Raw genomic sequence first — 27,392 nt, forward strand, 5'->3', positions numbered from 1 at the left:
ACAGAGAAGCAAAGTGCAAAGAGACTTTCATACAGTGACATTAGAGAACGCCAATGTACAAGGTGAAGAAATATCCCAAGCCTGGGTTCCCTGACAACTTCCAGAGTCAAAGCCTCTCCCCTGAGGACGGGACAGGGCTTCAGAGATGAAGGACCCAGGCACCAGCCAGACACCGCGAAGTACACACACTTGGACCCCAAGTACACAATGTCTCACTCGGAGTCAGTGTCCTCAGAGGACGAGGAAAGCCGAAGGTCCTCATACAGGACACTCGGTGGGACCCGGGCACAGTGAGCCTCAGACTTCTCTGGGGCGTGAGGGTTCTGGGCAGGAGGACCTGGCTTCTCAGGGAGGAGGCAGGAGGGAGCTGGCAGGAGCCTGGAGCTCCACTGTCCGCTGTCCAGTCTCCTGAAGGCCATCCTGAGGGGCTGGCCTGGAGCAGGGCTGGGTGACGGGAGACGGGGCTCGGTGCAGGCCTGGACAGGGCTCAGGAGACTTCTGCCATGTGGAGGCTGCAGGTCACTGCTGGGCACCTGGCTTGCACTCTTCCCGGTCCACTGAGGCGCCACTTTGCATTCAAGTCCAGCTTCTCTTGGTGGAGACAGGTCAGCCCGCACAGGGCTCAGCTTCGGCCTCTGAGTGCTCTTCTGAGGTGTCTCCAAGGGGTTTCGTCTGGGTTTCTTTGGAGGACGCTGGCAAGTCATGGTGGGGGTCTCTGCAGGTCTCTTGCCGGGTGCCCTGATGCTGAGATTGAAGTCTTGGCCCGAGCTCCGTGTGGCAGGCGGTGGGCAGGGCTGTGAGATCAGAACAGGACGCTTGTGCCCTGCCTGGGGCTTGAGGACGTCTCCCAGGACAGGGGTTGTGGAGGCAGCGTGGGGAGCTCCAAGGAAGCTGCGGTCACCCCTGCTCGGGGCCAGCCTGTCAATGGCGAGAGGGTCCTGGCCGTAGCCCTTGAACGCAGGCTTCGGGGTCTCTGTGAGGAGCCCTGCCTGTCCTCTATCTGGTCCACTACTGCAGAAGGAGCTCAGTCTCTGCATTGCCATGGGAGACAGTGAGGAGAACGTGGAGCTCATGTCATCCCTGGCAGGTGGCTGGCTTCTAAGAGGAGGGTCCAGGGCAGGTCTGTTGTTGGTTGTGTAGACCGGCACGGGTCTGCTCGGAATCTGTAGGAAAAGACAAAACACACGTTAGAAACTCCTCACCGACGACTCAACCTGAAAATCAACCACATGGGATTAGAAACGAGGATCAAAGCAACTTAGATGTCACGATGACCTAATTATGAGAAGTCATTCTAAATATGGGCAGGCTCTCCACCTTGGGTGATCGGGACAAGTACAGAATGAACGGGATCCCGGACTAGGTCCTATTCCACAGGGTGGTCTTCAAATCAGCGCCCCCTCTGGAGGAACTTGAAACACACGTTTCATCCCATGGAGTGTAACTGCCTCATGTTCTTCAGAGAGCAGTTGGGTGGGTGAGGAGGCGGGACAGGGAATTTCGGAATATTTATCCACTCAAGAGATGTGTGTTTCTGGATGTAGGATTCTGGCTTTTGCAATAATCTGGTAACAGATTTGCACGTGCCCCCACACACATAGCGTTGGGAGGCTTGGAAGTAAATTTGCTGAAACGAGGAAATGGGAAAAATGACATCTGAGAGGGACACAAACTGGAATCAGCTTGGCCCCAAAGGATTTCTAACTAACACTCGCTAGGGGGTAAGGACTAGAACTAGGACTAGACACAGCGGGGCCTGGAGGGACACGCAGCGGGGGTGCCCAGCAGGCCCAGGGAGCAGGGACCAGGGCCACACTCACCCTCAGGTAGGCACAAGGTTGCGGCACTTCCTTGCAGTCCTGCTGGGGCCTCCCTTGGGGTGTCCTGGGAAACGCCTGCAGGACAGACTTCCTCTGCTGCTGCTCCTGCCTGCGGAACAAAGGGTGTGATCAACACCCGGGGATTTCCCGTCCACACATGGAGGAATCCTTTTGGGGGCAGGGTCCCAGTGACTGTTTGGGTGTGACACAGGTGTTGAAGCCCCGTGACCTGGGCTAAAGCTGCACCTTCCCTCTTGTCAGATCCCTGCCCTACTCCAGGCAGCCCTCCGGGTTTTCCCAGCAAGGACTTTCCTGAAGTCTCCACACCCTTTCTGCCGGTCATGTGCACAAGCTCAGCAGCTGCTCCGGCCTCCCCTTCCTGAATGTGCAGGAGGAGAAAGAGCTCCTGGGGCAGGAGACCTACCCGAAAGGGACCTCCTGGCCCTTTGTCCCCAGTACTGTTTTCCTTGGCTGGACGAGGCTGTGCACGAGGTGTGAGAAGGAGACACACCACCTTTTGGGGGTCCAGGGCCCAGGCAGCGGCTACACCTCCCCCATGGCTCACCTCGGTCTCTGCTCCTTCTCCCTCTCACTCTGGTCGAGTGACACTGGGTCCTGGAGATCATGGGGCTTCCGGGGTGCCAGGTTCTCCTTCCCCCTATTGGGGCCCAAGGGCTGTGGCGCCAGGGCTCCAACCCAGCGCTTCATGGGGCACCTGGTGCTTCTGGCCGTGTGTCCAAAAGCCCCACAGTCCCTGCACTTGACCTGTGGGTGAACAAGGACAGTGGTCAGCGAGCGATTCAGCAGCAGTCAGGGGCAGCCGTCCAACGGCAACGTAAGGACAGAGTTTCCATTCAGACCTGAATATTGCTTTTAGGGAGGTGAGCGGCACAAGTAGCCAATTAGGTGCTTGCACACTCGAGCCAGGACGTCATAACCAAAAGCACCCGTTAGGAAGGGCATTAGGAGTAGAGATTAAAGGTTCTAGGGGTGGGCGCTATGAACCAGATCTCAGCACCAGGACAAAATCCTGGCTGCACGTGAACTCACTGGGAGCTGAGTTTGGTCCTCAGAGTCTCTGACAGACTCCCCTGATGGGCAGGAGGCCTCGGGCAGGGCCATCCTTGGGTAGGAATGAAAACTGGCTTATGGTGTCAGAATTTTCTACAGTCACCCCCCGACTCTGAGGTCCGTGTGTCCCCTGATCCCCAAAGATCGTCGTCTCCACTTACCCTGGGATTCTCCTCCTCGGGTCGGGGAGCCCTGGGCCCTGCGGGTCCCCTCTGCTGCTTCCTCATAGTCTGGGCTCTGCTGAGTGTGTTCTTCTCAGACTGTGGGTAGTGACCCGCCACCCGTCTCATCTCCCGGCAGCTTGAGGTTGGATGACCTCAGGGGTGGACCTTTGGATCTGCTGAGTAAAAGAAAAAAAAAAGATCGTTAAGAGCACTATGAATTCACATAGTGCAAAAAATTCCCGCGACACCTTCTTCCCCTTAAGGAAGCCATGTCAGCCACTTCCTCAAGTCCTTTCCTCACAAAGTGGACTCTCATTCCCTGATGTGTTCCCTTCCTCTCCTATCATTACCGATCCCCAAAATAGGGCCCTGTCTTAGACCTGACGTACTGAAACGATCAATTTAGGTTTTTACCCCAGAATCGTTGACGCTGCAGACTTTGATAAGCTCTATGACACTTTCCTCTATGAGTGAAATGAAGGACAATATTTTCCAGGAGCGACAAAAAATCGAAGCTACAGAAAATGGGATCCAGAATCGTGGGGCACAAATATTTGAAAATCTGAAATCAAACATGCTTTCCTGTTACCTTTTGAATTGTCACTATCGATGGTAAAATATTCAATTTCCTAACTCAAATTCACACGCAAATGTAATTTTCCCCTGCTCTGCTGCAAGTTTATGGTCTACAGTCTTTCAATAACTGTCCTATCTCCACAAGCCCACCCTCTATGTGTTTTCTAAAACGTGCACAGTGAACTGTTTGAAGAAACGAAGGAGAACTGAAATATTCAGCCTTTACTGCTTACGGACAAATGCACCACGTTTCCAAAACCGTTTCCCTACAAAGTCGGGGGTGGGGGGGTGTATTTCCTTAGGAATGTGAATTTTTGTGAGATAATTGACATTTCACTCAAGTATTTTAGGTCTCTTTTCAAAGAAGTACAATCATAAAAACAGAATACCTATCTTTGACCTACAACCTGAATGTCATGTATTTCTTGTAGTCTACTAATTTTCTGAAGACATCAGTGCAAGTCACCAACCTGAAGTGCGGGGACGCCCTGTTGTCTGTCAGTGGGTTCTCAGAGGAGGGGAGCCTACTGCGGGGCCAGCTCTGCGCCGGGTGTGCTGCAGCAGCCGGGACTCCTGGGCAAGGGGCACTGAGGGAGGCTTCCTGTCTGAGCCGACTTTTATACAGTTCCGTGGGTTGGCAGTTGTGGGTGTGACCTAACCTAATCAGCGTAATCCAGTTACGTTTCCATTAATGGTCCCGGGAACGGAAGCACTCCTCTTTGTCGTTTGCCATTTTCAAGCCTATTTACAACAAATGTATTGGTATACCTGCACGGTTTTAAGAACATATGCTTTCTTTAGGAAAATTAAAGTTTTGTACATACACCTGTTTCATCTTGCACTTTGCATTTTTATTGAGCTGAAATGTACTTAATATTAGATGAAGCATTTTAATTGTATTTCCATTTGTGATTCCCCGAGATTCATTGCATTCACCTTGAGGTGTAACCCTAACCACCGTCCTCTGGAACTTCTCATTTTCCCAACTGAAACTCGGCAATGTTCAAACCTTCACTCCACGTTTTCCCTCTGGGAAATCCTTCTACACTACAGTTCTCCTTTCTGTCACCATGGAAGTGACTGGTCTGGAGACCTCTCCTGACATGAATCCTCAAGTATTTGCCCTTGAGTGACTGGCTGATTTTTCACCTTGCCTTGTGACTCTAAGGATTGCTCCTAAAATGCCTCTAGAGAGGCAGATGGAGCTCTGTTTTCTGCATCTTCATTTCCGTCTTCTACTTATGTGTACAGACACGGTGAACGTCGTTTTCACCTCTGCAATGTTGGTGGATAGAAGCTTCATTTCCACTCTCTCTCCTCCATTAGCAACCTGAATACAGACAACTTTATTTTCAAGGCTCAACGATGTTCCGTGACACACACAGGAAAACACACACCCAAACGCCACAGTTTTTAAATCCATTCATCCACCGTTGAATCTTTGGTTTCTTTTCACCCTTGATGTTGTGAACTTTGATAATATGAACAACGATGCACAAATATTTCTTTGAGTGTCTGCTTTTCAATCCTTTGTGAATATACATAGGAGTTCCGTTTCTAGATCATGTGATGATTATGTGTTTAACTTTGTAATGAATGGTCATGTTGTTTTGGACAGGAATTTCATCACGTTCTCTTTCTGAATACCAATGTAAGGAGATCCCATTGTTCTACCTCCTTAACAGCGCTTCTTGGTCTCCGCTTTGATTGATCGGTTGGTTGATTGATTGATTGAATCTTTAGCCACCCTCACAGTAGCAGAGCATTATCTCATTGTATTTTGATTAGTGCTTCCCTAATATATAACGATATTGATCATCTGTTTATGAATTCATTGGCCATTGTGCATCTTTTCTAGGAAAAATGCTATTTTTGTACCTTTTGCTTTTAATTTTGTTTTAAGTTGCATACAAGTTTTAATATTCTGGTTACCTGGTCCTTTATCGCATATAAAATTGGCAAATAATTTCTCCCATCCTATGCGTTTTATTGTTACTCATTTCCTGGTGGCCATGATGAATAAAAGGTTTAATGTAGCTAAACCCCAATTTACTTGCTTTTTTCTTTTGTGCCTATTCTTTGGTGTTATATCCAAGAAATCCCCAGAAATTCAGTGCCGAGAACACATCCCCCATGTCATCTTCTAAACGGTTCATCGTTTACTTTGTATATTTACTTGTTCATCAATTTAAAGATACACTTTCGTATTTTCTGCCAGGTAATTTTGTTATTTTGTGTCGTATTTGTTTAGGGTCAAACTTTGAAGGTTTCCTGTGGATATCAGAGTTTCACAATCCTGTATTTTATAAAGACGACTGCACTTTCTCCATAAGAGTTTGGACACCCTTGTATCAATCACTCAACCCAGTGCACCACAGACGGCAGGGGCTGTATCTGGGCTACGGATTCTGTTCCTTTGATCTCTAGGTTTGATCTTGTGCCAGCAACGCAGTGACTTATTAATGTAGTTTGTAGTAAGATATAAAATCAGGAGGGAAGAGTCCAAATTCTGCTTATCAGCATCCTAAGGCATTTTAGTGCTTCGCACATGTAAACGCATGAAAGTATTGATACACACACACACACACAGACACACAAACGCACACAGAGGCATACACACGTCACTTATTCCCATGTTATCCCTTCTCTTTCTGTTGGAAGAAGCCAGACAGAGGGAAACCCACCACCGTGACTCAGAGGTACTCTCAGGGTATTTCAGGACAATACTGATATCGGAATCTGCTTCCGGTGTTCAATAAATAGTAACGTGGATTAGGCCCATGGGATTCCCACCAGAATACAAGGGACCCCACTGTAATCCCCCTGAGGCCATTAATGGTTTGGATCTGATTGTTGACCTTTTACCTAGTGAGTGTGTGTGCTGGCTGTAGCGGCAGGCCTGAGCCATGGAAGTGGTGACAAGATTTCAAAACTGCACTTTGGAGTCTGAGAAGCGGAGGCATCTTTCTGTGACTTGAGGGCTGAGTGTGGAAATTTACTTTATTTTGTGGATATCGAAGTTTCAGAGCAGCCTTTTTTGAAAACACTATCCTGGCCACACTGAAAAGTGTTATTACCCACGCACCAATCATTCACTCTATTGACCATAGAAGGAGGGCTATTTCTGGGCCTTTTGCTCTATTCCATTGGTCTCTATGTCTGATCTTACACCAGTGCCATTCTGCCTTAGGAACTGTAGCTTTGCAATGAGAAATAAAATCTCGAAGCGTGAGTCCGACTTGTTATTCAATATCTAACGTTCCCCCATTATTGTTTTCAAAGGGCTAGGACAAATATATGTCCACCACCCCACCCTTGTTAAATCCCGATTAAGGGTACTTAATCGGGATCCTGCTAGTTCAATCTGCCCCAGGTGTTGCACAAATAGTAATGGGGAGGGTGCTGGTCGGATTATCTGGGGACTGCCAGAGAACACACCCTGAGGCTTCCTAATCCGATTGAGTGCTTGGACGTGACTGGTGGATGTTGTGCCTCGGGAGTGGGTGTGGTGAGTCGGGCTAGCTATAAAAAGGCTGATGTGGAGACGGACCTGCCATTTGAAGGCGCTCTCAGAAGGGAAAGCATCGTCCTTCCTCAACTTACGGTCCCAGCGGGGGAGCTTCGTGATCATCGCTCCCGGAAACATGAAGGCTGCTTCAGTCCTCCAGGGAGGGGAGCCTCCTTTCAATGCCTTTGCAAAACTCAAAATTTCTCAGCCAAATTTAGCTGACGATATGGATAACCCCAGTTGTTACCGACCTAAGAACTCTTCACTGTTATCTAAGAGAGATCCCGACCTACATTTAAAACAGGCTCCTGGGACAAAGCCATTGGCTCCCAGGGACAAACTGCTGCTGACCTGGAAGAGACCTTATGGGGCTGGTGCTGGGCTCTGCAATGTGGGAAACACGTGCTACATGAATGCTGCACTGCAGTGCCTGACGTACACACCACCCCTCGCCAACTATGTGCTGTCCCAGGAGCATTCTCTAAGCTGTCGTCGTCAGGAATGCTGCATGCTGTGCACTATGGAAGCTCATGTCACCCGGGTGCTAACCCAGCCTGGCCAGGTGATCAAGCCCTCGCTGGCACTGGCTGCTGGCTTCCACAGATACAACCAGGAAGATGCCCATGAGTTTCTCATGTGCACTGTGGATGCCATGAAGAGAGCTTGTCTGTCTGGGCACGAGCCCTTAGACGGTCACTCTGAGGACACAACCCTAATCCGTCAAATATTTGGAGGCTACTGGAGGTCTCAGATCAAGTGTCTGCACTGCCATGGCATTTCAGACACCTTTGAACCTTACCTGGACATCGCCTTGGATATCGAGGCAGCTCAGAGCCTCAACCAAGCTTTGCAATGGTTGGTGAAGCCCGAGCACCTGGACGGAGAGGATGCCTATCACTGTGGTACTTGTCTAAAGAAGGTCCCTGCGTCCAAGTCTCTGACTGTGCACACTGCCTCCAAGGTCCTGATGCTTGTGTTGAAAAGGTTCTCAGATGTCACAGGCAACAAAATTGCAAAAGAAGTGCAATATCCCGAGTGCCTTGACATGCAACCATACATGTCTCAGCGGAACAGAGGACCCCTTGTTTACCTCCTGTATGCTGTGCTGGTCCATGCTGGGAGCAGCTGTCAAAGTGGACATTACTTCTGCTATGTCAAAGCTGGGAATGGCCAGTGGTACAAAATGGATGATGCTAAGGTGACCGCCTGTCACATTTCTTCTGTCCTCAGTCAACCTGCCTACCTTCTCTTTTACATCCAGAAGAGTGAATTGGGGAGAGACGGTGGGTGTGCCTCCAGAGGGAAGAAACCAAGAGCCCGTGGGGCTGAAGACACGGACAAGGGAGCAACCCAACGGGAGCTCAAAAGTGACTCTGGCGTCAAGATTCCCGAGTTTGAGGAACGCTTGGAAAAGACAGCAACTACGGAGCTCTCCTTAGATCAGTGGAAGTGCCTCCTGGAACAAAACCGACCAAAGCCTGCGGTGAACTTCCGAAAAATTGAATCCACCCTGCCTTCCAATGCAGTTGTGATTCATCCACCAAAATACAAGACGGAGATGACAAAGGACAATAACTTGCTGCCCACATCAGACAAGGAAGAAAGAGACCAGGTGTCCCTGAAAGCTAGCAAAGTCCCTTGTGTGGGTGGGAGGGCCAGGGGTAGCAAGAGGAGGAACAAGCACGGCACAAGTTCTCTGGTTGTGTTCCAGTAATATCAGTATGAGAACTGATGCATGTGCAGTGACTCACACACACACACACACACAAGTCAGTACTGGAGGAAGAAACTTGGAAATGAAGAGGTCCGGTTTGGCTACAAGCACCTGCAGCCATTGGTTCCTGGTGGCTGCATTCCAGGATGTGGCCACATATGTGAAATATTTTCTTTGGATTTTTGAGTGTTCTGAACATTTGAAGGAACTTTCTACGTGCAGATGTTCACTGTATATGAAATTCATTGTGAATTCTGATTTTTAGGTTTTGAAGTGTAGGATTCCACTGTGAGGTTTTTAGAGTGTGTGGAATTTAATATGGAGTCTCATGATTTTCTGGTGGTGCTGTGTTAGTACTTGTTCTCACTTGTGGGTGGGTGTGAGATGTTTGCCTTTTGGTATCGTGGGATATCTGGGAATCATGTGCGCCGCTTTAAGTAATTGAAATAGGAGTAAGGTTTCAAGACACGTATGATGGTTTTACCGCTCCAAGCCTTCAGCTGGTAAAGATTGTTCCATGGATTTTGGTGGGTTATCAAATTAAGTGCAATGGTGTGTTCTCTGGATACAGTAGGCTGGAAAGTCTACATTTTTTCTAGATATGGTGCTCCTTGTGCTTCATGATCCAATATGGACTTGTCTGTATGAGGTTATTAAATTTCATTGCAAAGCTGTAGTTTTAAAATCTGTTAAATGTTAATAAAATTCATCCCAATGTGACATAGGTACTGTAGTTCCTTTTTTCCCTCGGCAGCAGAGACTCATTCTTTACCCAGGGTGGAGCGGATGCAGTCGCAAGGTCACAGTTCACTGCTACCCCCAACTCCAGGCTTCAGACATCCTCCTGGCTCAGCTGCAACCACAGGCAGGTGACACCGTGCCTGGCGAATGTTTTGTTGTTGTGCGTTTGGTGTCTCCCTATGTTGCAAAGAGCTTAATTTCTAAAACACCCCAGTTCAATTTCTTGGTAGTTATAGTCATCAATGTTTAATTATGTGAGAGCAATGAAAACCTTGGTAGCACCTTATTAGAAATACAGAAATCTATGGTAAAACTCACCCCTTATGAATCAAAAACATACACATTAACAATGTATCTTACATTTTCCTGGTTAGAGCTGCAACTCATACTCTTAAGTGAAGTTTCCCAAGAATGCAAAAACAAGCACCACATATACTCACCAGCAAATTGGTATGAACTGAGCAGCACCTAAGTGGACACATAGGTACTACAGTAATAGGGTATTGGTCAGGGGGGAGGGGGAGGGGGAAACATATATAATGAGTGAGATGTGCGGCATCAGGGGGATGGTCATGCTGAAGACTCAGACTTGTTGGGGGAGGGGGGGACTGGGCATTTATTGAAACCTTAAAATCTGTACCCCCATAATATGCCGAAAAAAAAAACATATCCTTCAATTATTAAAGATAACTTTATGGAAGCATAATAGACATATAATAAACTCTGTATTTTTAAAGTGTAAAAATAAAAATGTAATAATAATTTTTGAAAAACAATGTATCTGAGTGATGTTTGTGAAAATTCAAGTGTGGTAAGTGTTGGGTGCAGACTTATTCTCAATTGGGCTCACATTCCATGCAGTTGGTGAGCTTTAAATCACACTCATGCTTATGTTCTAATCCCGAGATACCACTTCCATGTGTAGGAAAAATAAATTTTTGTGCATATACCTGTTTCATCTTGCACTTTGCATTTTTATTGAAATAAAATATAGTTAATATGAAATGCAGCATTTTAATCGTATTCACCTGAGCAGGATTCTGTGACATTCAGTGCATTCTCCTTCAGGTGTAACCCTAACCACCATCCACCTCCCAGGGACTTCTCGTTTTCCCAACTGAAACTCTATATGTATTAATCCTTAACTCCACGTCCTCCCTCTGGGAACTCCTTCCAAACTACAATTCTCCTCTGTGTCACCACGGATGTGACTGGTCTAGAGAACTCACATGGCATGAATCCTCAAGTATTTGTCCTTGGGTGCCTGGCTGATGTTTCACCGTGCCTTGTGCCTCAAGGAAGTTTTTCTGAAATACCTCTAGAGAGCCAGATGGGTCTGTGTTTCTTGCATTTTCATTTCCATCTTCCACTTATTTGTACAGACACTGTGAACGTTGTTTTCACCCCTCTCATATTGGCTGACAGAAGCTTTATTACCACCAATTCTCCTCCCTTAGCAACCTTCAAAGAGCCCACTTTATCCATTGTTAAGGCCAAATGATGTTACGGGACACACATAGAAAAACACACACCCAAACACCCCATTGTTTTCATCCGTTCATCCACTGTTGAATATTTGGGTGGTTTTCACTGTGTCCTTTCTGGAATTTTGGTAGAATGAGGAAAGGTATAGAAGTTTCTCTTAGAGCGTCTGCCTTTCAGTCTTTTGTCTATGTAGCTAAGAGGGACGTTTCTGCCTTATATGATAATTATCCATTTAATTTTGTGAGGAATGGTCGTGTGGTTTTCCACAGGAGTTTCCTCATTTTCTCATTCTCCGTAGCAATGTGCAGAGATTCTCATTCAATATATCCTTAACAATGGTTCTGAATCTCTGCTTTGACTGACTGATAGATTGAATGTCTCAAGCCTCAGAAGAGCAGAGCATTATCTCTTTGTATTTGGAGTAGTGTTTCCCTAATAAAGAAGGATTTTGAGCCTCCCTTCAAGAATTCATTGGCCATTTCATATCTTCTCTGGTGAAACGTCTACTTTTATACATTTTTGGGATTTAATTTGTTTCTAAGTCACAAACTTTTGTAATATTCTGGATACTCCTTCTTGATCAGAAATATATTTTGCAAATATTTTGTCGCCTCCTTTTGGTAGTTCCGTCATTGTTTTACAGTGGCCTTGAAGCATAAAAGTTCTAATGTTGGCGTGGATGCAGAGAGATAGGAACACTCTTACGCTGCCGGTGGGACTGCAAACTAGTTCATTCTCTGTGGAAAGCAATATGGAGATTCCCTAAAGCGACTGGATCAACAAGTCTATCTAGCCTTTGATCCAGCAATCCCATGACTCGGCACCCTTCCAAAAGAACAAAAGTCACTCTAAGAAGAAGTCACCTGCACTCGAATGTTCAGGGCAGCACAATTCACAATTGCAAAGAAGCGGAAACAACCCAAGTGCCCATCAATACATGAGTCGATTAATAAAACGTGGTATATGTGTGCCATGGAGTACTCTTCAGTTGTAGGAAACAACGGTGATGCAGCATCATTTGTTTATTCCTGGATAGAGCTGGAACCCATTCTATTAAGTGAAGTATCCCAAGAATGGAAATATAAGCATCACATGTACTCACCAGCAAATTGGTATTAAGTGATCAACACCTAAGTGGACATAAAGGAATCACATTTATCGTGTGTCGGGCAGGTGGCGGGAGAGGGGACGGTTATATACACTCATAGTGAATGCACTGCGCACCAACTGGGGGAAGGACATGCTTGAAGCTCTGACTCAAAGGAGGGGGTGGGCAAGGGTGATAGACATGACCCTAACATTTGTACCCCCACGATATGCTGGAAAAAAATAAAAAATGTTCCAATTTTGATACACCCCAATCTATTTATTTTCTTATGCCTGATTGTTGGTGTCATGTGCAAGAAATCCTTAGAAAATCCCGTGCCCTGAACATTCCCCCCATATGTTCTTCTACGTTTCATGGTTTACTTTGTACATTTAGTGTTTTCTGAATTTCAGGTTGTATTTCAGTATTTTGTGTCTAGGAATTTTATTTCTTTGGGTGTTTTTTGTGTAAGGTCCAACTTTGGGGTTTCTTCGGATAGTCTAAGTTTCACGGCACCCTATTAGGCAAGGAATGCCCTTGTGCATAGAAAAGTTTTGACACCCTGGTGTCAGTGACTCAAACCCGTCCACCAGAGACGGCAGGGTTGTGTGTGGGTGTCTCTTCTACACCTTTGGTAGCAGCAGCCTGGGATTTTGACGTCATTTTGTCTCCAGAAGCTTGTACCCATGAGGGGAGCTCGGAGGTCACTCCTCCTGAGAGCAGAATCCCGGCAGAGACAGTTTTTCCTCACACTCTGCAGTGTCTGCTCCTGCCCTGCTGCTCCCTCCCAGTCCCCATGTCCTCCTTCCTCCCAGGACATGGGCGTTCCTCCCTGAGCAGCTATGGAATTGATTCTGGTAACATCTTGAAGTTCTCAGCACAGGGTGTGCAGTAAGGAGGGTGTGGACACGGAGCAGATGCCCAGTGAAGTTTGCATTAATAGGGGCATACACATAAATTTCCATAGGCTGCCTTCCTCAGACTCCTATTTTGATCTAAGTTTACTAGGACTCGGCAAAGGAAAGTGATGTTTTGGGGGGTGGGGGCGGCGATGGGGGATCCTCTGGAGAACGACGCCTATTTTTCCTGGGGTGTGAGGGTCGGGGTGGAGGGGTCGTGTGCTGGGGCTTCTTTCCCAGCTCAGGAAGCTAAGTGTGGGGATCTGGCTGACCAGAACGAACAGCACACGGGTCCTTGTCCCCAGGTAAATCCACAGGTCCCTCCCACAATCTTAGTGGCTTGGGATCGGATGGAGATGAATTTGGCCTGAGATTCTGAATTGTTAAGGAGCCATTAGACCTGCCAGCCTCCTCATCACCTTCCATAAACTTCCACCTATAAAGATAGGTTTTACGTCGTTTGCACTGGGATAAAGAAAAAATAGGACACGGCCTGGTATCGAGGTGACAATTTTATTGACAGAGAAGCAAAGTGCAAAGAGACTTTCATACAGTGACATTAGAGAACTCCAATGTACAAGGTGAAGAAATATCCCAAGCCTGGGTTCCCCTGACAACTTCCAGAGTCAAAGCCTCTCCCCTGAGGACGGGACAGGGCTTCAGAGATGAAGGACCCAGGCACCAGCCAGACACCGCGAAGTACACACACTTGGACCCCAAGTACACAATGTCTCACTCGGAGTCAGTGTCCTCAGAGGACGAGGAAAGCCGAAGGTCCTCATACAGGACACTCGGGGGGACCCGGGCACAGGGAGCCTCAGACTTCTCTGGGGCGTGAGGGTTCTGGGCAGGAGGACCTGGCTTCTCAGGGAGGAGGCAGGAGGGAGCTGGCAGGAGCCTGGAGCTCCACTGTCCGCTGTCCAGTCTCCTGAAGGCCATCCTGAGGGGCTGGCCTGGAGCAGGGCTGGGTGACGGGAGACGGGGCTCGGTGCAGGCCTGGACAGGGCTCAGGAGACTTCTGCCATGTGGAGGCTGCAGGTCACTGCTGGGCACCTGGCTTGCACTCTTCCCGGTCCACTGAGGCGCCACTTTGCATTCAAGTCCAGCTTCTCTTGGTGGAGGCAGGTCAGCCCGCACAGGGCTCAGCTTCGGCCTCTGAGTGCTCTTCTGAGGTGTCTCCAAGGGGTTTCGTCTGGGTTTCTTTGGAGGACGCTGGCAAGTCTGGGTGGGGGTCTCTGCAGGTCTCTTGCCGGGTGCCCTGATGCTGAGATTGAAGTCTTGGCCCGAGCTCCGGGTGGCAGGCGGTGGACAGGGCTGTGAGATCAGAACAGGACACTTGTGCCCTGCCTGGGGCTTGAGGACATCTCCCAGGACAGGGGTTGTGGAGGCAGCGTGGGGAGCTCCAAGGAAGCTGCGGTCACCTCTGCTCGGGGCCAGCCTGTCAATGGCGAGAGGGTCCTGGCCGTAGCCCTTGAACGCAGGCTTCGGGGTCTCTGTGAGGAGCCCTGCCTGTCCTCTATCTGGTCCACTACTGCAGAAGGAGCTCAGTCTCTGCATTTCCATGGGAGACAGTGAGGAGAACGTGGAGCTCATGTCATCCCTGGCAGGTGGCTGGCTTCTAAGAGGAGGGTCCAGGGCAGGCCTGTCGTTGGTTGTGTAGACCGGCACGGGTCTGCTCGGAATCTGTAGGAAAAGGCAGAACACACGTTAGAAACTCCTCACCGACGACTCAACATGAAAATCAACCACATGGGATTAGAAACGAGGATCCAAGCAACTTAGATGTCACGATGACCTAATTATGAGAAGTCATTCTAAATATGGACAGGCTCTCCACCTGGGGTGATCGGGACAAGTACAGAATGAACGGGATCCCGGACTAGGTCCTATTCCACAGGGTGGTCTTCAAATCAGCGCCCCCTCTGCAGGACCTTGAAACACACGTTTCATCCCATGGAGTGTAACTGCCTCATGTTCTTCAGAGAGCAGTTGGGTGGGTGAGGAGGCGGGACAGGGAATTTCGGAATATTTATCCACTCAAGAGATGTGTGTTTCTGGATGTAGGATTCTGGCTTTTGCAATAATCTGGTAACAGATTTGCACGTGCCCCCACACACATAGCGTTGGGAGGCTTGGAAGTAAATTTGCTGAAACGAGGAAATGGGAAAAATGACATCTGAGAGGGACACAAACTGGAATCAGCTTGGCCCCAAAGGATTTCTAACTAACACTCGCTCGGGGGTAAGGACTAGAACTAGGACTAGACACAGCGGGGCCTGGAGGGACATGCAGCGGGGGTGCCCAGCAGGCCCAGGGAGCAGGGACCAGGGCCACACTCACCCTCAGGTAGGCACAAGGTTGCGGCACTTCCTTGCAGTCCTGCTGGGGCCTCCCTTGGGGTGTCCTGGGAAACGCCTGCAGGACAGACTTCCTCTGCTGCTGCTCCCGCCTGCGGAACAAAGGGTGTGATCAACACCCAGGGATTTCCCGTCCACACATGGAGGAATCCTTTTGGGGGCAGGGTCCCAGTGACTGTTTGGGTGTGACACAGGTGTTGAAGCCCCGTGACCTGGGCTAAAGCTGCACCTTCCCTCTTGTCAGATCCCTGCCCTACTCCAGGCAGCCCTCCGGGTTTTCCCAGCAAGGACTTTCCTGAAGTCTCCACACGCTTTCTGCCGGTCATGTGCACAAGCTCAGCAGCTGCTCCGGCCTCCCCTTCCTGAATGTGCAGGAGGAGAAAGAGCTCCTGGGGCAGGAGACCTACCCGAAAGGGACCTCCTGGCCCTTTGTCCCCAGTGCTGTTTTCCTTGCCTGGACAAGGCTGTGCACGAGGTGTGAGAAGGAGACACGCCACCTTTTGGGGGTCCAGGGCCCAGGCAGCGGCTACACCTCCCCCATGGCTCACCTCGGTCTCTGCTCCTTCTCCCTCTCACTCTGGTCGAGTGACACTGGGTCCTGGAGATCATGGGGCTTCCGGGGTGCCAGGTTCTCCTTCCCCCTATTGGGGCCCAAGGGCTGCGGCGCCAGGGCTCCACCCCAGCGCTTCATGGGGCACCTGGTGCTTCTGGCCGTGTGTCCAAAAGCCCCACAGTCCCTGCACTTGACCTGTGGGTGAACAAGGACAGTGGTCAGCGAGCGATTCAGCAGCAGTCAGGGGCAGCCGTCCAACGGCAACGTAAGGACAGAGTTTCCATTCAGACCTGAATATTGCTTTTAGGGAGGTGAGCGGCACAAGTAGCCAATTAGGTGCTTGCACACTCGAGCCAGGACGTCATAACCAAAAGCACCCGTTAGGAAGGGCATTAGGAGTAGAGATTAAAGGTTCTAGGGGTGGGCGCCATGAACCAGATCTCAGCACCAGGACAAAATCCTGGCTGCACGTGAACTCACTGGGAGGTGAGTTTGGTCCTCAGAGTCTCTGACAGACTCCCCTGATGGTCAGGAGGCCTCGGGCAGGGCCATCCTTGGGTAGGAATGAAAACTGGCTTATGGTGTCAGAATTTTCTACAGTCACCCCCCGACTCTGAGGTCTGTGTGTCCCCTGATCCCCAAAGATCGTCGTCTCCACTTACCCTGGGATTCTCCTCCTCGGGTCGGGGAGTCCTGGGCCCTGCGGGTCCCCTCTGCTGCTTCCTCATAGTCTGGGCTCTGCTGAGTGTGTCCTTCTCAGACTGTGGGTAGTGACCCGCCACCCGTCTCATCTCCCGGCAGCTTGAGGTTGGATGACCTCAGGGGTGGACCTTTGGATCTGCTGAGTAAAAGAAAAAAAAAAGATCGTTAAGAGCACTATGAATTCGCATAGTGCAAAAAATTCCCGCGACACCTTCTTCCCCTTAAGGAAGCCATGTCAGCCACTTCCTCAAGTCCTTTCCTCACAAAGTGGACTCTCATTCCCTGATGTGTTCCCTTCCTCTCCTATCATTACCGATCCCCAAAATAGGGCCCTGTCTTAGACCTGACGTACTGAAACGATCAATTTAGGTTTTTACCCCAGAATCGTTGACGCTGCAGACTTTGATAAGCTCTATGACACTTTCCTCTATGAGTGAGATGAAGGACAATATTTTCCAGGAGCGACAAAAAATCGAAGCTACAGAAAATGGGATCCAGAATCGTGGGGCACAAATATTTGAAAATCTGAAATCAAACATGCTTTCCTGTTACCTTTTGAATTGTCACTATCGATGGTAAAATATTCAATTTCCTAACTCAAATTCACACGCAAATGTAATTTTCCCCTGCTCTGCTGCAAGTTTATGGTCTACAGTCTTTCATTAACTGTCCTATCTCCACAAGCCCACCCTCTATGTATTTTCTAAAACGTGCACAGTGAACTGTTTGAAGAAACGAAGGAGAACTGAAATATTCAGCCTTTACTGCTTACGGACAATAGCACCACGTTTCCAAAACCGTTTCCCTACAAAGTCGGGGGTGGGGGGGGTGTATTTCCTTAGGAATGTGAATTTTTGTGAGATAATTGACATTTCACTCAAGTATTTTAGGTCTCTTTTCAAAGAAGTACAATCATAAAAACAGAATACCTATCTTTGACCTACAACCTGAATATCATGTATTTCCTGTACTCTACTAATTTTCTGAAGACATCAGTGCAAGTCACCAACCTGAAGTGCGGGGACCCCCTGTTGTCTGTCAGTGGGTTCTCAGAGGAGGGGAGCCTGCTGCGGGGCCAGCTCTGCGCCGGGTGTGCTGCAGCAGCCGGGACTCCTGGGCAAGGGGCACTGAGGGAGGCTTCCTGTCTGAGCCGACTTTTATACAGTTCCGTGGGTTGGCAGTTGTGGGTGTGACCTAACCTAATCAGCGTAATCCAGTTACGTTTCCATTAATGGTCCCGGGAATGGAAGCACTCCTCTTTGTCGTTTGCCATTTGGAAGCCTATTTACAACAAATGTATTGGTATACCTGCACGGTTTTAAGAACATATGCTTTCTTTAGGAAAATTAAAGTTTTGTACATACACCTGTTTCATCTTGCACTTTGCATTTTTATTGAGCTGAAATGTACTTAATATTAGATGAAGCATTTTAATTGTATTTCCATTTGTGATTCCCCGAGATTCATTGCATTCACCTTGAGGTGTAACCCTAACCACCGTCCTCTGGAACTTCTCATTTTCCCAACTGAAACTCGGCAATGTTCAAACCTTCACTCCACGTTTTCCCTCTGGGAAATCCTTCTACACTACAGTTCTCCTTTCTGTCACCATGGAAGTGACTGGTCTGGAGACCTCTCCTGACATGAATCCTCAAGTATTTGCCCTTGAGTGACTGGCTGATTTTTCACCTTGCCTTGTGACTCCAAGGATTGCTCCTAAAATGCCTCTAGAGAGGCAGATGGAGCTCTGTTTTCTGCATCTTCATTTCCGTCTTCTACTTATGTGTACAGACACGGTGAACGTTGTTTTCACCTCTGCAATGTTGGTGGATAGAAGCTTCATTTCCACTCTCTCTCCTCCATTAGCAACCTGAATACAGACAACTTTATTTTCAAGGCTCAACGATGTTCCGTGACACACACAGGAAAACACACACCCAAACGCCACAGTTTTTAAATCCATTCATCCACCGTTGAATCTTTGCTTTCTTTTCACCCTTGATGTTGTGAACTTTGATAATATGAACAACGATGCACAAATATTTCTTTGAGTGTCTGCTTTTCAATCCTTTGTGTATATACATAGGAGTTCCGTTTCTAGATCATGTGATGATTATGTGTTTAACTTTGTAATGAATGGTCATGTTGTTTTGGACAGGAATTTCATCATGTTCTCTTTCTGAATACCAATGTAAGGAGATTCCATTGTTCTACCTCCTTAACAGCGCTTCTTGGTCTGCGCTTTGATTGATCGGTTGGTTGATTGATTGATTGAATCTTTAGCCACCCTCACAGTAGCAGAGCATTATCTCATTGTATTTTGATTAGTGCTTCCCTAATATATAACGATATTGATCATCCGTTTATGAATTCATTGGCCATTGTGCATCTTTTCTAGGAAAAATGCTATTTTTGTACCTTTTGCTTTTAATTTTGTTTTAAGTTGCATACAAGTTTTAATATTCTGGTTACCTGGTCCTTTATCGCATATAAAATTGGCAAATAATTTCTCCCATCCTATGCGTTTTATTGTTACTCATTTCCTGGTGGCCATGATGAATAAAAGTTTTAATGTAGCTAAACCCCAATTTACTTGCTTTTTTCTTTTGTGCCTATTCTTTGGTGTTATATCCAAGAAATCCCCAGAAATTCAGTGCCGAGAACACATCCCCCATGTCATCTTCTAAACGTTTCATCGTTTACTTTGTATATTTACTTGTTCATCAATTTAAAGATACACTTTCGTATTTTCTGCCAGGTAATTTTGTTATTTTGTGTCGTATTTGTTTAGGGTCAAACTTTTAAGGTTTCCTGTGGATATCAGAGTTTCACAATCCTGTATTTTATAAAGACGACTGCACTTTCTCCATAAGAGTTTGGACACCCTTGTATCAATCACTCAACCCAGTGCACCACAGACGGCAGGGGCTGTATCTGGCTACGGATTCTGTTCCTTTGATCTCTAGGTTTGATCTTGTGCCAGCAACGCAGTGACTTATTAATGTAGTTTGTAGTAAGATATAAAATCAGGAAGGAAGAGTCCACATTCTGCTTATCAGCATCCTAAGGCATTTTAGTGCTTCGCACATGTGAACGCATGAAAGTATAGATAAACACACACGCACACACACAGACACACAAACGCACACAGAGGCATACACACGTCACTTATTCCCATGTTATCCCTTCTCTTTCTGTTGGAAGAAGCCAGACAGAGGGAAACCCACCACCGTGACTCAGAGGTACTCTCAGGGTATTTCAGGACAATACTGATATCTGAATCTGCTTCCGGTGTTCAATAAATAGTAACGTGGATTAGGCCCATGGGATTCCCACCAGAACACAAGGGACCCCACTGTAATCCCCCTGAGGCCATTAATGGTTTGGATCTGATTGTTGACCTTTCACCTAGTGAGTGGGTGTGCTGGCTGTAGCGGCAGGCCTGAGCCCTGGAAGGGGTGAGGAGATTTCGAAACTGCACTTTGGAGTCTGAGAAGCAGAGGCATCTTTCTGTGACTTGAGGGCTGAGTGTGGAAATTTACATTATTTTGTGGATATCGAAGTTTCAGAGCAGCCTTTTTTGAAAACACTATCCTGTCCACACTGAAAAGTGTTATTACCCACGCACCAATCATTCACTCTATTGACCATAGAAGGAGGGCTATTTCTGGGCCTTTTGCTCTATTCCATTGGTCTCTATGTCTGATCTTACACCAGTGCCATTCTGCCTTAGGAACTGTAGCTTTGCAATGAGAAATAAAATCTCGAAGCGTGAGTCCGACTTGTTATTTAATATCTAACGTTCCCCCATTATTGTTTTCAAAGGGCTAGGACAAATATATGTCCACCACCCCACCCTTGTTAAATCCCGATTAAGGGTACTTAATCGGGATCCTGCTAGTTCAATCTGCCCCAGGTGTTGCACAAATAGTATTGGGGAGGGTGCTGGTCGGATTATCTGGGGACTGCCAGAGAACACACCCTGAGGCTTCCTAATCCGATTGAGTGCTTGGACGTGACTGGTGGATGTTGTGCCTCGGGAGTGGGTGTGGTGAGTCGGGCTAGCTATAAAAAGGCTGATGTGGAGACGGACCTGCCATTTGAAGGCGCTCTCAGAAGGGAAAGCATCGTCCTTCCTCAACTTACGGTCCCAGCGGGGGAGCTTCGTGATCATCGCTCCCGGAAACATGAAGGCTGCTTCAGTCCTCCAGGGAGGGGAGCCTCCTTTCAATGCCTTTGCAAAACTCAAAATTTCTCAGCCAAATTTAGCTGACGATATGGATAACCCCAGTTGTTACCGACCTAAGAACTCTTCCCTGCTATCTAAGAGAGATCCCGACCTGCATTTAAAACAGGCTCCTGGGACAAAGCCATTGGCTCCCAGGGACAAACTGCTGCTGACCTGGAAGAGACCTTATGGGGTTGGTGCTGGGCTCTGCAATGTGGGAAACACGTGCTACATGAATGCTGCACTGCAGTGCCTGACGTACACACCACCCCTCGCCAACTATGTGCTGTCCCAGGAGCATTCTCTAAGCTGTCGTCGTCAGGAATGCTGCATGCTGTGCACTATGGAAGCTCATGTCACCCGGGTGCTAACCCAGCCTGGCCAGGTGATCAAGCCCTCGCTGGCACTGGCTGCTGGCTTCCACAGATACAACCAGGAAGATGCCCATGAGTTTCTCATGTGCACTGTGGATGCCATGAAGAGAGCTTGTCTGTCTGGGCACGAGCCCTTAGACGGTCACTCTGAGGACACAACCCTAATCCGTCAAATATTTGGAGGCTACTGGAGGTCTCAGATCAAGTGTCTGCACTGCCATGGCATTTCAGACACCTTTGAACCTTACCTGGACATCGCCTTGGATATCGAGGCAGCTCAGAGCCTCAACCAAGCTTTGCAATGGTTGGTGAAGCCCGAGCACCTGGACAGAGAGGATGCCTATCACTGTGGTACTTGTCTAAAGAAGGTCCCTGCGTCCAAGTCTCTGACTGTGCACACTGCCTCCAAGGTCCTGATGCTTGTGTTGAAAAGGTTCTCAGGTGTCACAGGCAACAAAATTGCAAAGGAAGTGCAATATCCCGAGTGCCTTGACATGCAACCATACATGTCTCAGCGGAACAGAGGACCCCTTGTTTACCTCCTGTATGCTGTGCTGGTCCATGCTGGGAGCAGCTGTCAAAGTGGACATTACTTCTGCTATGTCAAAGCTGGGAATGGCCAGTGGTACAAAATGGATGATGCTAAGGTGACCGCCTGTCACATTTCTTCTGTCCTCAGTCAACCTGCCTACCTTCTCTTTTACATCCAGAAGAGTGAATTGGGGAGAGACGGAGGGTGTGCCTCCAGAGGGAAGAAACCAAGAGCCCGTGGGGCTGAAGACACGGACAAGGGAGAAACCCAACGGGAGCTCAAAAGTGACTCTGGCGTCAAGATTCCCGAGTTTGAGGAACGCTTGGAAAAGACAGCAACTACGGAGCTCTCCTTAGATCAGTGGAAGTGCCTCCTGGAACAAAACCGACCAAAGCCTGCGGTGAACTTCCGAAAAATTGAATCCACCCTGCCTTCCAATGCAGTTGTGATTCATCCACCAAAATACAAGACGGAGATGACAAAGGACAATAACTTGCTGCCCGCATCAGACAAGGAAGAAAGAGACCAGGTGTCCCTGAAAGCTAGCAAAGTCCCTTGTGTGGGTGGGAGGGCCAGGGGTAGCAAGAGGAGGAACAAGCACGGCACAAGTTCTCTGGTTGTGTTCCAGTAATATCAGTATGAGAACTGATGCATGTGCAGTGACTCACACACACACACACACACACACAAGTCAGTACTGGAGGAAGAAACTTGGAAATGAAGAGGTCCGGTTTGGCTACAAGCACCTGCAGCCATTGGTTCCTGGTGGCTGCATTCCAGGATGTGGCCACATATGTGAAATATTTTCTTTGGATTTTTGAGTGTTCTGAACATTTGAAGGAACTTCCTACGTGCAGATGTTCACTGTATATGAAATTCATTGTGAATTCTGATTTTTAGGTTTTGAAGTGTAGGATTCCACTGTGAGGTTTTTAGAGTGGGTGGAATTTAATATGGAGTCTCATGATTTTCTGGTGGTGCTGTGTTAGTACTTGTTCTCACTTGTGGGTGGGTGTGAGATGTTTGCCTTTTGGTATCGTGGGATATCTGGGAATCATGTGCGACACTTTAAGTAATTGAAATAGGAGTAAGATTTCAAGACACGTATGATCGTTTTACCGCTCCAAGCCTTCAGCTGGTAAAGATTGTTCCATGGATTTTGGTGGGTTATCAAATTAAGTGCAATGGTGTGTTCTCTGGATACAGTAGGCTGGAAAGTCTACATTTTTTCTAGATATGGTGCTACTTGTGCTTCATGATCCAATATGGACTTGTCTGTATGAGGTTATTAAATTTCATTGCAAAGCTGTAGTTTTAAAATCTGTTAAATGTTAATAAAATTCATCCCAATGTGACATAGGTACTGTAGTTCCTTTTTTCCCTCGGCAGCAGAGACTCATTCTTTACCCAGGGTGGAGCGGATGCAGTCGCAAGGTCACAGTTCACTGCTACCCCCAACTCCAGGCTTCAGACATCCTCCTGGCTCAGCTGCAACCACAGGCAGGTGACACCGTGCCTGGCGAATGTTTTGTTGTTGTGCATTTGGTGTCTCCCTATGTTGCAAAGAGCTTAATTTCTAAAACACCCCAGTTCAATTTCTTGGTAGTTATAGTCATCAATGTTTAATTATGTGAGAGCAGTGAAAACCTTGGTAGCACCTTATTAGAAATACAGAAATCTATGGTAAAACTCACCCCTTATGAATCAAAAACATACACATTAACAATGTATCTTACATTTTCCTGGTTAGAGCTGCAACCCATACTATTAAGTGAAGTTTCCCAAGAATGCAAAAACAAGCACCACATATACTCACCAGCAAATTGGTATGAACTGAGCAGCACCTAAGTGGACACATAGGTACTACAGTAATAGGGTATTGGTCAGGTGGGAGGGGGAGGGGGAAACATATATAATGAGTGAGATGTGCGGCATCAGGGGGATGGTCATGCTGAAGACTCAGACTTGTTGGGGGAGGGGGAGACTGGGCATTTATTGAAACCTTAAAATCTGTACCCCCATAATATGCCGAAAAAAAAAACACATATCCTTCAATTATTAAATATAATTTTATGGAACCATAATAGACATATAATAAACTCTGTATTTTTAAAGTGTAAAAATAAAAATGTAATAATAATTTTTAAAAAACAATGTATCTGAGTGATGTTTGTGAAAATTCAAGTGTGGTAAGTGTTGGGTGCAGACTTATTCTCAATTGGGCTCACATTCAATGCAGTTGGTGAGCTTTAAATGACACTCATGCTTATTTTCTAATCCGGAGATACCACTTCCATGTGTAGGAAAAATAAATTTTTGTGCATATACCTGTTTCATCTTGCACTTTGCATTTTTATTGAAATAAAATATAGTTAATATGAAATGCAACATTTTAATCGTATTCACCCGAGCAGGATTCTGTGACATTCAGTGCATTCTCCTTCAGGTGTAACCCTAACCACCATCCACCTCCCAGGGACTTCTCGTTTTCCCAACGGAAACTCTATATGTATTAATCCTTAACTCCACGTTCCCCCTCTGGGAACTCCTTCCAAACTACAATTCTCCTTTGTGTCACCACGGATGTGACTGGTCTAGAGAACTCACATGGCATGAATCCTCAAGTATTTGTCCTTGGGTGACTGGCTGATGTTTCACCGTGCCTTGTGCCTCAAGGAAGTTTTTCTAAAATACCTCTAGAGAGCCAGATGGGTCTGTGTTTCTTGCATTTTCATTTCCATCTTCCACTTATTTGTACAGACACTGTGAACGTTGTTTTCACCCCTCTCATATTGGCTGACAGAAGCTTTATTACCACCAATTCTCCTCCCTTAGCAACCTTCAAAGAGGCCACTTTATCCATTGTTAAGGCCAAATGATGTTACGGGACACACATAGAAAAACACACACCCAAACACCCCATTGTTTTCATCCGTTCATCCACTGTTGAATATTTGGGTGGTTTTCACTGTGTCCTTTCTGGAATTTTGGTAGAATGAGGAAAGGTATAGAAGTTTCTCTTAGAGCGTCTGCCTTTCAGTCTTTTGTCTATGTAGCTAAGAGGGACGTTTCTGCCTTATATGATAATTATCCATTTAATTTTGTGAGGAATGGTCGTGTGGTTTTCCACAGGAGTTTCCTCATTTTCTCATTCTCAGTAGCAATGTGCAGAGATTCTCATTCAATATATCCTTAACAATGGTTCTGAATCTCTGCTTTGACTGACTGATAGATTGAATGTCTCAAGCCTCAGAAGAGCAGAGCATTATCTCTTTGTATTTGGAGTAGTGTTTCCCTAATAAAGAAGGATTTTGAGCCTCCCTTCAAGAATTCATTGGCCATTTCATATCTTCTCTGGTGAAACGTCTACTTTTATACATTTTTGGGATTTAATTTGTTTCTAAGTCACAAACTTTTGTAATATTCTGGATACTCCTTCTTGATCAGAAATATATTTTGCAAATATTTTGTCGCCTCCTTTTGGTAGTTCCGTCATTGTTTTAGAGTGGCCTTGAAGCATAAAAGTTCTAATGTCGGCGTGGATGCAGAGAGATAGGAACACTCTCACGCTGCCGGTGGGACTGCAAACTAGTTCATTCTCTGTGGAAAGCAATATGGAGATTCCCTAAAGCGACTGGATCAACAAGTCTATCTAGCCTTTGATCCAGCAATCCCATGACTCGGCACCCTTCCAAAAGAACAAAAGTCACTCTAAGAAGAAGACACCTGCACTCGAATGTTCAGGGCAGCACAATTCACAATTGCAAAGAAGCGGAAACAACCCAAGTGCCCATCAATACATGAGTCGATTAATAAAACGTGGTATATGTGTGCCATGGAGTACTCTTCAGTTGCAGGAAACAACGGTGATGCAGCATCATTTGTTTATTCCTGGATAGAGCTGGAACCCATTCTATTAAGTGAAGTATCCCAAGAATGGAAATATAAGCATCACATGTACTCACCAGCAAATTGGTATTAAGTGATCAACACCTAAGTGGACATAAAGGAATCACATTTATCGTGTGTCGGGCAGGTGGCGGGAGAGGGGACGGTTATATACATTCATAGTGAATGCACTGCGCACCAACTGGGGGAAGGACATGCTTGAAGCTCTGACTCAAAGGAGGGGGTGGGCAAGGGTGATAGACATGACCCTAACATTTGTACCCCCACAATATGCTGGAGAAAAATAAAAAATGTTCCAATTTTGATACACCCCAATCTATTTATTTTCTTATGCCTGATTGTTGGTGTCATGTGCAAGAAATCCTTAGAAAATCCCGTGCCCTGAACATTCCCCCCATATGTTCTTCTACGTTTCATGGTTGACTTTGTACATTTAGTGTTTTCTGAATTTCAGGTTGTATTTCAGTATTTTGTGTCTAGGAATTTTATTTCTTTGGGTGTTTTTTTGTGTAAGGTCCAACTTTGGGGTTTCTTCGGATAGTCTAAGTTTCACGGCACCCTATTAGGCAAGGAATGCCCTTGTGCCTAGAAAAGTTTTGACACCCTGGTGTCAGTGACTCAAACCCGTCCACCAGAGACGGCAGGGTTGTGTGTGGGTGTCTCTTCTACACCTTTGGTAGCAGCAGCCTGGGATTTTGACGTCATTTTGTCTCCAGAAGCTTGTACCCATGAGGGGAGCTCGGAGGTCACTCCTCCTGAGAGCAGAATCCCGGCAGAGACAGTTTTTCCTCACACTCTGCAGTGTCTGCTCCTGCCCTGCTGCTCCCTCCCAGTCCCCATGTCCTCCTTCCTCCCAGGACATGGGCGTTCCTCCCTGAGCAGCTATGGAATTGATTCTGGTAACATCTTGAAGTTCTCAGCACAGGGTGTACAGTAAGGAGGGTGTGGACACGGAGCAGATGCCCAGTGAAGTTTGCATTAATAGGGGCATACACATAAATTTCCATAGGCTGCCTTCCTCAGACTCCTATTTTGATCTAAGTTTACTAGGACTCGGCAAAGGAAAGTGATGTTTTGGGGGGTGGGGGCGGCGGCGATGGGGGATCCTCTGGAGAACGACGCCTATTTTTCCTGGGGTGTGAGGGTCGGGGTGGAGGGGTCGTGTGCTGGGGCTTCTTTCCCAGCTCAGGAAGCTAAGTGTGGGGATCTGGCTGACCAGAACGAACAGCGCACGGGTCCTTGTCCCCATGTAAATCCACAGGTCCCTCCCACAATCTTAGTGGCTTGGGATCGGATGGAGATGAATTTTGCCTGAGATTCTGAATTGTTAAGGAGCCATTAGACCTGCCAGCCTCCTCATCACCTTCCATAAACTTCCACCTATAGAGATAGGTTTTACGTAATTTGCACTGGGATAAAGAAAAAATAGGACACGGCCTGGTATCGAGGTGACAATTTTATTGACAGAGAAGCAAAGTGCAAAGAGACTTTCATACAGTGACATTAGAGAACTCCAATGTACAAGGTGAAGAAATATCCCAAGCCTGGGTTCCCCTGACAACTTCCAGAGTCAAAGCCTCTCCCCTGAGGACGGGACAGGGCTTCAGAGATGAAGGACCCAGGCACCACCCAGACACCGCGAAGTACACACACTTGGACCCCAAGTACACAA

General features: G+C 47.2%; 2 protein-coding genes across 2 annotated transcripts; both read left to right on the forward strand.

Moving 5' to 3' along the window:
* Positions 1-7,167: 7,167 nt before the first annotated feature.
* LOC142864116 (ubiquitin carboxyl-terminal hydrolase 17-like protein 6) lies at positions 7,168-8,853 on the forward strand. The gene has a single exon (XM_075997266.1). The coding sequence runs from the start codon at positions 7,168-7,170 to the stop codon at positions 8,851-8,853; it is 1,686 nt and encodes a 561-aa protein (XP_075853381.1).
* Positions 8,854-20,756: 11,903 nt separating this feature from the next.
* Positions 20,757-22,442, forward strand: LOC142864117 (ubiquitin carboxyl-terminal hydrolase 17-like protein 6). The gene has a single exon (XM_075997267.1). The coding sequence runs from the start codon at positions 20,757-20,759 to the stop codon at positions 22,440-22,442; it is 1,686 nt and encodes a 561-aa protein (XP_075853382.1).
* The last annotated feature ends 4,950 nt before the right edge of the window (positions 22,443-27,392 follow it).

This window comes from Microcebus murinus, chromosome 24, assembly GCF_040939455.1.
Source record: "Microcebus murinus isolate Inina chromosome 24, M.murinus_Inina_mat1.0, whole genome shotgun sequence".
Lineage (NCBI taxonomy): Eukaryota > Metazoa > Chordata > Mammalia > Primates > Cheirogaleidae > Microcebus > Microcebus murinus.

Excerpts from the sequence above, each read along its gene's own strand:
- LOC142864116 (XM_075997266.1), top strand. The coding sequence starts at position 7,168 with ATGTGGAGACGGACCTGCCATTTGAAGGCGCTCTCAGAAGGGAAAGCA.
- LOC142864117 (XM_075997267.1), top strand. The coding sequence starts at position 20,757 with ATGTGGAGACGGACCTGCCATTTGAAGGCGCTCTCAGAAGGGAAAGCA.